The 10,246-nt window shown below is 33.7% G+C and overlaps 1 protein-coding gene across 2 annotated transcripts; it reads left to right on the top strand.

Annotated features, from left to right (window-relative positions):
* The first annotated feature begins 321 nt into the window (after nt 1-321).
* LOC136063678 (2-dehydro-3-deoxyphosphooctonate aldolase-like) lies at nt 322-9,745 on the top strand. 2 transcript variants are annotated; one of them, XM_065764390.1, is made up of 10 exons: nt 323-616; nt 717-777; nt 909-1,006; nt 1,870-1,966; nt 5,174-5,218; nt 6,048-6,145; nt 6,487-6,533; nt 6,653-6,700; nt 8,733-8,810; nt 8,999-9,745. In XM_065764390.1, exons 2-6 carry the CDS (start codon nt 742-744, stop codon nt 6,087-6,089), a joined length of 318 nt encoding a protein of 105 aa, XP_065620462.1. In that variant the 5' UTR covers nt 323-616; nt 717-741; the 3' UTR covers nt 6,090-6,145; nt 6,487-6,533; nt 6,653-6,700; nt 8,733-8,810; nt 8,999-9,745. The 2 variants fall into 2 exon arrangements, with proteins under 2 accessions (XP_065620463.1, XP_065620462.1); XM_065764391.1 differs by lacking the exon at nt 6,487-6,533 and having other exon boundaries at nt 322-616; nt 6,602-6,700.
* Nucleotides 9,746-10,246: the final 501 nt, after the last annotated feature.

Below are 10,246 nucleotides of genomic sequence, written 5' to 3'. Positions count from 1 at the left end.
ATTACAATCAGTTTATGTCATTCTCTACATACTACATCTCTAGTTTTTATATTTGTTTTTAGTGGGTTCCAATTAATTCAATCAGTAAAGTTTTTTGTTGTCGCATAAAAAATCTAGGATTCAATTCCCGTCTACACCAAAAATTAATTGATGTCTTAGTCTGATGATAAAAAACAATTATTAAAAGCGAACCCCACATGTTAAAGCTCAATCTAAAAAATGTCTTTTTTTTTTTTTTTTTTTTTAGAAGAACTGCATCACTAGTTAATGATTAGCAGAGCATTATGCCATTATGAAGACTAACTCTCGGTTCAACATAAAAGAATAGATCAGCTTTTCAATATATACTCCTTTTGAAAGAATAATAGAAAATCGCCATATGGTTCATCAAAAAGGACCATGCAATGATACAAAGCAATTTGACCACCACAAGACCCTGCATGTGTAGAGAATTGCCCTCTGTAGCATATGTCTAATACTCACATGTAAGCACCCATCCTTTCAGTTTTTGTGTCGGGACTCTGAAGCATTTACAGCATTCACAATATAAAACACTTCCACTCAGTCACTCAACCCATTTTTCCAGTCAGATCTTTCGTTTGGTTGCTGAGAAAATGTATGTAGAAATTTTGTTTTTGGTTTTTCTTAATTCATTTCCTCTTTCTATTTGTTGGGTTTCAAAATTATGTAATTTGAAACCAAATTCTTCCATGCAGACTTGAAATTGTCATCTGGGTCCAGATGGAATCATCAGCACTGCTCTTTGACCAGCTCAAGGTTTGAATTTGTTGCAAAAAGTTTTCTTCTTTCTTTAACTTCTTGTGTCATTCATGGACCATTAGGCTTTTGGATTTTGGATGAATATATGATCTAATGTGTGTTTGTGAATGTGTTAATAATCTCAACAGGCAGCAGACCCATTTTTCTTGTTGGCTGGTCCCAATGTGATTGAATCCGAGGAGCATATTTTTCGAATGGCTAAGCAGATTAAGGCTATTGCATCAAAGTATGGTTTTTGTTCTCTCTCTATCTTAGGATCTATGTAATGCTTTTGATTTTTGCATCAAACATGACCTGAGGCAGCCAATGCTGAATTGGGATTGGGTTTTTTCAATGCCTTTCATGGCATTAAATACAGTACTGGCAATAACCTCAAATGGGTTTGTGGTTGTACAATCAGATGATAAGTGTGGTTTGGTTAAATGCTTCTTCTTCGCTGAATTTAGCAAGGAAGGTTCCGCTAAATTTAATGGATGTTAGAGAGTAGATGAAAAGGGGAAATTGAATTGGGAAGGTGTGATTCTATTTCAAAGGGTTGGATTCGAGCAATGAAGCAGTGGTGGTGATTATAGGTGATGAGTGAGATATTTTTATTGGTAACTTACTCATGCACCCGGTGGGCCTTGAACCTAAGACCTTACCATCCAACTTGTTCATACAAGGAAAGCAGGTTCTGTTTGTGCTAGAGCTCTCAGCTATTTTTATTTGGAAGTTCTTATTGAGGTTACAAAATCTTGCATTAAGAACAAAAAAGAAAGAAAGAAAGAAAGATGGTTGTTTTGTTTTTATGAAAATAGTAAAGAGGTTGAAGAATATGGGTTTATTTATATTCTCATTCAAAATTTGGTTATGAATTATGTTTCTTCATTTGAATTGAAGAAAAAAAAAAGGAGATTGAAGAAGATAGGTTTTGCTTTATATCATCTTCATCATTATGGTTATTGTAGCTAGAGGACTAAGTCTTGGTTTCCTGTATTTTGTTCATCGGAAGAAAAGGGACATAGGATTTCAATTCTTCAGCTCTTGCATTGAAAAATTTTATCTTGTAGATTTTTCCCATGGTAGTCATTGTTCTTTCTAATTTTGTAGAGTTGGGTTGCCGCTGGTTTTCAAGTCAAGCTTTGACAAAGCTAACAGAACATCTTCAAAATCATTTCGGGGTCCTGGCATGGTTGAAGGCTTAAAGGTGCTAGCTCATGTTATTTTTTCTAATCCATTGTTGTAATTGAGATTTTGAATATTGGTGATGCTAGATGTCTATAAAGTTTTTGTTATGAAGTTTGAACTTTCTTTTTTTCTTCATAAATGTTAATATAAGTTTCTTTGAACAGATTAAAGTCTAAATCAAACCTGAGAAAAAAACTAATCAAGAACCATAATGTTTATATAGTTAGCAAAGGCTTGTTCTGTTGTTGGAAGATATTTTGCTTGACCTTAAGTAAATGTTCATAACTTCTCTTATTATTTAATTAGGGTTGACAATAAAAAAAAATGATGTGCAGAAAATAAGTATATCCACATATAGCAATGAAGGCAACTATAAGTGACAAGGTATACCCTAGGATGCACAGACATTTCATTTGGGGTGCCGTATCCATGTCGTACCCGTGTCCAATTTGCCGCATCATGTTATAATTTTTCAAAAATTGCTCGTGTTGCCATATCGTACCTGTACCCGTACCTGTACCTGTACCCGTGTCCATGTCCATGCATCCTAGGCTATACCATGCCATCCGTTAATGCCTTTTTTTATTTTTATTTTTTTATTTTTGGGTTCATGTCACCCATGAATGTTGCAGTAACTTATAACTTTAGATCACATTAGAGTACATCAAAGTCATAAATATTGCTTCAGATTAAATTATATCATTTTAGACATGCAGTGTTGCTAGCGATAGGTTTTGCAGTTTCTCACTAATGTTCAAATTGTTCAGATATTATTGATCTTCGATTAAGATGCTCAACATGTACTTTGAGGTCACAGTTGTAGTAACTTGATATATACAAATATACGTAGATATACATATAATTATATCTATGTATAAAATTTGTGAATAATTTGGAATAATCTAGATATAAAAGTATTATTTGGTAGGATTTCAATTTCAGTTCGGATGAGCATTTATTGGTATCGTGATAAATTGGTAATTACATGTATCTGTATGCCTTATGGGAAGTTGACTCCTGTTCATGTAATTCTTTATGTTAGTTTGTGTATACATCCTTTATGCATAACTTTCACTTTTTGTCAATAAATTATATAAAAAGAAGTTATTTAATGTTCTCTCTCATTAATACACTATGTGAAATGTTTACTGATGCATACACAAAGCACAATTATTTGTCTAGACCAATAAAGTTGCCAGTCATATTCTACGTGTCCTTTCTGATTGCAGATCCTTTTCTCTGCAGAATTTACCATGACCTGCAAATATGAACATTTATCACTTAGCAGAATTCCCATAATGATACATAGATATGTATCCAAAGCCTTCAGCTAAAATATGTCAACAGAGGTTCTGACTTATTGGAAAAATATCACTCACATAAGAAGCACAGAACTGGCCTTTCTTAATATTGACAATTTACCCTGTCTTGGCTGCCACAACTAGAAGATCTGTCTGTCATTGCAAGAGGTCACAAATGAACTGAAAATAAGTGGCATACCATATCCTCCAAGCTTAAGTCATCAAAATTCCATATCACAGACTGACAAGGTTCCAAATGAGAAAAATATTGACTCTTAACCTGATGACATAAAAATGCTGGAATCTGAATAATATCTGCTACTCTTCCAACTGCTTCACACTGGCAAAATAAGAGGAAAAAAATGTTGGAAATGATTCATCATATGTTGAACACCAATTCAAGAATTTCTTAACTTCTATATTAGCAGTAGCATTCATAAATCAAAAGCAGTACAGATAACATAACAAGAAGTACTGAAAATTAAAAAAAAAAGAACATTAAGCTAATGAAAAGAGCCATCTGCTTATATCATCTAGTTATTGGGCCAAATTGTGATTTAACATCTCATGTTATAAGAGAGTATGCAGAGGCAACAAGGCACCAGCCACATCAAAAGATCCATCTAGGAACAGATAAACCAAGAACAGAAATGCCACAACAAGAGTATTTCCTGACATATACATACAAACAGACACACTTAAAAACAAGCACATTTACTTATCTTTTGAGAGATTAAACAGAAATTACCTGGATTGTTTTGTGCACATCAGTCACTATAGGGATATCATATGCTAGTTTTTGGCTGGAAATCCAAATGTGATGGTTTGTGAGAGAGGAACTATGTTTGGCTATAGTAAGTTATAAAACATAAATTTTTGTCTTTCTCTGATAATCTCTGTTTGACTTTTACTTTATGAGCCCTTTCAGTTGGTATAAGATGCAACATAACCATAATATATTGAATATAGTAGAGCCGCAATGCCATCTATGCATCCATTATGGCATTTGGTAATGCCTTTGTGCTAGTTCCACTACCTATGATGCTCAATTTAAAAGTGAAATCTCATTTTGTACCAGTCCCTTCCTCCTTACTTGCCTTAAAATTTTAGGAATTGACACCAGTTTTGCATTATTTAGTCGTTGATTTAATCATATTGGGATAACAAATATGGTTGCATTGCTGATATTTTTGTTGTCTAGTTCAATTGACACTGTATTTGGGTTTTGGCATCTAGATGATTTGATTGTTGATCCGCATAATTTCGGATGGATGAGAGAAGCTAATTCTCCTGTTGTAAGTCAACAGTTCATTTTATTTTAGGCTTCTCTTATTGTGATGTTATGTAATTTAAGTAATCATGTCTTCATTTTCTCTTTTAAACTCTTTTTCTCTAAATCTGATGTTATCCCTGATTAGATTCTTAATGCAAGAACTAAGTAAGCAAGTTGTTTTTTATTTATTTAATTGCTTGTTGTTATTATTAATAAGATGAAGTGTTAAGTAGACCAAATGAGCTGAATATGGAGCTACTTATGGCAAAACAGGTCAATCTGTGGATAATATAAAACAAACTATAAATGAGGGGAACAAGGGATCCTAGGAGGGCTTACACTTTGTCAAGTGGAGAATGTGCATGAGTACACATGTTTTGTGACTAGAGAAAAAAAAAAAATCGGTTTGACACAATGGCAGGCATTTAACAAGTTGACATATAAGCAACGGTTTAAAGTGACTTCCAACTGCCCCCGCCATGTATTTTCAAAGAAAATTTTTTTTAACTTTTTTTTTTTTTTTTCCTTCTGATTAAGCTTCAATTACATGCTTAGTAATTATTAATCCTTTTCAATCTCAAAATTCAAGGTGATATAGGCTAATGCTGCCTTCATCTACATAATATTTTCTGATTTGCATGTTCCACTGCAGGTAGCTGATGACACACATGCATTACAACAGCCTGCTGGGAGAAAGGTTCGATAGTCTTAAAAAATTTTGCTTCAAATCTAGAGAGTCTTATACAGTTTCTTGTTTGTGTAAAAAAACAAATGACATAGTTTTGGGAAAATAAAATTTTCATTATTTGGAGTGCTAAAAGCATAATGAACTGGTTCTTATTTTGTTATATTGACAGTTGGAGGAAAACAAATTATGGATATTAGGGGGATTGCTGTTTGTAGCTAGAATTACTGATAATGGTTCAATTTTCATTGTTATCCTTTCGGTGCTCTTTTTTTTTTTTTTTTTGATGACGAAGGAAAACTTCACTCAGATTAGTTACACGTCGCAGAGCATACTGTACAACAATCCTCATTGTTAATCAAACTCCTACGGCAACTGACCTCACCCGCCAGAACTAGTTACCGGGTAATCCAGGGGCTTTTCATCCCTGACGGGCTAAGTAGTTTATCCTCATGCCTAGGAGGCTTCGGTGCTCTTGAAGTATCATATAAAACCTTACACTTATCTCTGTCTTTGTCTTGTTTATTGCACTTTCACTCTTTGTTTCTAGGAGCTTTTCTTTGTCAAACTCTGTCCTCTTCATATAATCCTGCCTTTGAAATGAAAACGATTATTTGTTAGCAGTATATATTAGGCGGTCTTGGATAATGAGTGTTTTGTTGTAATGAATCTTGCGTTGGAGTGCTTGTCCTTAATGCTTTTTGTTGCCATGTTTCTATCCTGTTCTATTTTCATGAGATTTCCACTTGTTTTAGTACTATCAAATTGTTGTAGCATGCATATTTTAATTTATCATTCCTTTCACCTTAGTGATGAGCTTAACTTCTGCCTTTTCATTCAGTTGGATGGTGGAGTGTTGCTAGTGGTGGTCTTGGTGAATTAATCCCATGCATTGCAAGGACAGCAGTTGCGGTTGGAGTTGATGGAATTTTCATGGAGGTACAATAATATGCAGTATCCAAATTTTTTGTATCGGCCTTTTTTAGGAATAATATACTTGTACCATGCTTGGGGTTACTGTAAATTAAAGTAGATGAGGATTATAAATATAAGTTATATTGGTAAATGGAACATAGGACTTGTCATCTGTATAATTTTCGGTGGTTTTTATTATTAGTTACAAGTGTACAAATAGGAATCTTATCCATTTTAGCTTTTAATATTGTGATCTGACAATGCTGTGAGCTCCAAGGTGTGTATATATTTTTTTTAAACTTTTATGTTATTATCTTTCCTTAGATCATATGTTGTTTTTCTTAAAGCTTCTTTTGTGTGCATAGGTGCATGATGATCCTTTGAATTCGCCTGTTGATGGTCCAACCCAATGGTTGAGTTTATATATCTTGCTTTCCCAGATACATGGGCAATTTTCTCACAGAGTTTGATTCCTTTAAGGTTGCTTTGTAATGGAGAAACTTTAACATTTCTGCTTATTTATAACTATAGCCTCTGCACCATTTGGAAGAACTTCTGGAGGAGCTTGTGGCAATTGCTGTAAGTTTCTTTCCCTTTTCTTGATATGAGAGGTCACATATCTGTTAATTCATGTGTCATAGTAGTAAACATCTCCTGAGCAAATACCATGGACATGGCAGATGTGTCTGATTCATGTGAGTTTAGATCCCATTATCAAAATACAGGCATGTGGTTGTTGAACCAAGTATTTATTGTTGCTGTTTTTGTCATTTTAGCATAATAGTGCAATAAATTGTACATTCAGCTCCTTTTTACTTTCTTCCTTCTTATTTATTTTCTGTATCTGTAGCCATTCCTCAACTTATTCGCTTTCTGATATCTACTTCAATATGAACTAATGAGTTGGCTGGTACAGGATAGTAAATTGAATGCAAAACAAAGCATGGTAGTCAAAGGCAAGCTGGGCTCTAAACTAAGTTGTCTCTAGCTCTAAACTAAGTCGTCTCTAAGGCTCAAAGGCGACTGCCTTAAGCCATGAAAAAGGACTGGAATGTTTTTTCTTTTAAAAAAATTATTTTATTATATATATAGAAGCTTATTGTAAAACCTATAATTAGATTATTTATTTAAGGACAAAGTTTGTCTAAAAACTTTGTTGTAGCCTAAAGCTACTACTCTCACTCGAAAAATTAACATTGCTACATATTTTAAATATCTAATCATTGAATTGCATGATCTTTATATTATTTACACGCATGTCAAATTTTGTGCTTATTGGATGTTATTTACTATTCGATCCATAAATTTATTTTTTATGCATAAATTTTAAGATTACAAACACTTGAAATTTGTATATTTGATTGATAACATAATTATTGATTTTTAATCTTCTGGAAATGTTATGAATATGGAGGATTTAAGAAGAAAATGTAATCCAATGATGAATTTGTCAAAATTTTTAATCCAATAAAAAGATATTGAGTGGAGTTATAGTCTCATGCCACAACCAAGTCTGTGGCTAAACTTTGTCCTTTATTTAATCGTGTTACAAAAACTATTATAGGATTAATTAATTTACAGAAACTTGTTGTAAAGCCTATTGTTAGATTAATTAATACACTGAAGCTTGTTTGTTGTAAAATCTATTGTTAGAATAATTAGTAGAGCCTAAACCATGTTAAGCCTGTATTGAAATCAATTAGTAGACCTAATTTCTCCTTGCAACACATTTCAAAAACACTTGATTATAATAATTCAATACATGAAGTTCATATGTTTTAAGTTCTACACGTCTAATAATTGTATTTAGCATTAGGTGCCTCGCTTTAGTCAGGCTAGTGCCTTTTTGTCGCTTCACACCTCAGTCAATATCAGGCCTTGGTGCCTTAAGGTCACCTTTTGCCTTTAACTACTTTGAAACAAAGTTGGCCTTGAAAAGGGAAGGGGAAAACATAAATAGCTTTCACTTGAAAATTTCTATTATTGTTGTGTTGTGTTGGCTGATACCTAAGGTTCTCAATGTCTAGAAGTTGTGATTGAATCTTCCACTGTTCTTTATTAATCTGTAGATGCTTTCTTCTCTCTGCTGGACTCTTCACTTGAGTATCAGATAGTTTGTGGCCCAGCAATCTCTTCCAGAAGAGGCAAATTAATCCTTTTTTTTTTTTTAATTTCTTTTATAATTTCCATACGCGGTCCATGTTACGTTGCTTATAAATTAATGGCCTCACTATTTATTTATTTTTTGTTGGTCTCTGATTGTCTCAAGTGGGTGGCTGTTTGCGTTTTATTTTGGGACTTGTTTCCAGTGAATCTTCAAAATGGATGTAAACTTTTGTTTGATTTTCTATCTTCAACATGATAATTTTTATAGAAAATGCCAACTGCTTTTCATTGTATTGAACTAGGGAAGTGTACCAGTGCAAATGTTGAGAAGGAATCATCTGATGTCTCATGTAACATTGATGGTTTATGCAATCTTACTGATTCTTCGCATCCCAAATGAAATTAACAAGAAATTGGCTGACTTATTTTGTTTTTCAAATTATTTACTGGATTGAAAGGCCAAAACTCTATATTGACCTGGATGTTCTTTGTTGATATCTCATAGAGAGTAAGCAAGGGGAAGCAACAGTTGAACATTGATCTCACACCATTCCGTGATTAGGAAGATGGGCTTCTCTCAAGGGTAAGCAAGCAGGTCTTTTTTGTTTTTTTAAGGCTTTTCCGTTTCTGTAATTGACCCTTAAGATAATGTCTTTGTTTGGGATAATGTATTTACCTTTAAGATACTACAAAAATAAGTGTTTATACATATCTTCATAAAAACCATATTGTTGTAATTTGAATTTGATTTAGTCATTTCCAATTTTTCAGATCTCTCATCAAGTTTTGGAAGTTAGAACTAGAAAGCATGAACTAGAAAATATGGAGTATGGAGTTTCTCGGCTGCTTCTTGTGAGAAATTATCTCTATATATGTGGCTGATTCTAGCTGGTCTGTTGAGGATTTATAGTTGACTCTAAAATTTTGGGACTAAGGCTTGGTTGTTGTTGTTTTGGTTTTGGTTTTTATTACCAAAAAGTAATTAAATTATGCTTGTTGTCCCTTCTAAGAAAATCTTCTTGATATGTAATACAAAATAAGATTATGCTTCAAAAATTGTGTAATTTAGATAGTATTAGAGCATCCATAGCCGGAATTTTTATCTCATCCTATTTTACCATCCCAAAAAGCCACTTCATCAATTATACAATACAATTTTACAATACTCCCAGCATCTCAACTTTTATTTTCCTATTCTATTCATTAAAATAATATTTTCACCTAATAAAATAATACATCCCAAAACTCAAATAAAAACAAAAACCCAAAACCCAAGACCCAAATCACAACCACCTACTACTAGAACATACCCAAACTGTTGTTCTCTTGAAACCCTAGCCACAAACTTCGGCAACCACGGCAACCCATAAAACCAAAATCAAAATCAAACCAAACCATGGCAACCCCCAACTCCACCACCATGAACCCACCAAAAAAAAAAAAAAATCAAACCAATTCCTTTAAGCACCGATCATAGCAAAAAAAAAAAAAAAAAAAAAAAAAAAAAAAAAAAAACAATCTAGAACTCAGAGAAGACGATCCACGGAGAAAACGAGAAACTTGGCATTGGCAACGATGGCGAGAGAGAGAGAGGGGATGAGAGAGAAGAGAGAGGCTGGTCCGGTGGCTTGCGGTGGCCTTGACGGTGGCTTGTGGTGGGGCCCGTGACAGTGAGTCCGGCCATGGTGGTTTGGTGATGGCGTTCATGTCCACCATGGTTTTGGGTTTGAAGAGGAGAGAACAAACAAGAGAGAAGAAGACAAGAGAGTGAGGGAAATGAAAGAATGAGAAAGGAAGAGAGAGAAGAATCAGATAATATAATAATAATTTATAATTATACAATGTTGCTACAGTACCATCTTAGAAATAAGATGGTACTGTAGCAGTGTTGTAAAATTTTTTACAATTGGAAGTTTTTGCAAGTCCGGTTGGAGCAACATTTGAAGGCTAAAATGCTAAAATATCTCAACATATGCCATATAGCATTTGGGCTGCGGATGCTCTTAGTGGTCTAATTGG

The sequence above is a fragment of the Quercus suber genome, unplaced genomic scaffold, assembly GCF_002906115.3.
Source record: "Quercus suber isolate HL8 unplaced genomic scaffold, Cork oak 2.0 scaffold_555, whole genome shotgun sequence".
Taxonomy (NCBI): domain Eukaryota; kingdom Viridiplantae; phylum Streptophyta; class Magnoliopsida; order Fagales; family Fagaceae; genus Quercus; species Quercus suber.
This window is presented reverse-complemented; position numbering and strand designations above follow the sequence as displayed.

Coding starts and splice junctions, on each gene's coding strand:
- LOC136063678 (XM_065764391.1), top strand. CDS start 742: ATGGAATCATCAGCACTGCTCTTTGACCAGCTCAAG. Junction 1,007..1,869: donor ATTAAGGCTATTGCATCAAA/GTATGGTTTTTG, acceptor CTAATTTTGTAG/AGTTGGGTTGCCGCTGGTTT. Junction 1,967..5,173: donor GCATGGTTGAAGGCTTAAAG/GTGCTAGCTCAT, acceptor GTTCCACTGCAG/GTAGCTGATGACACACATGC.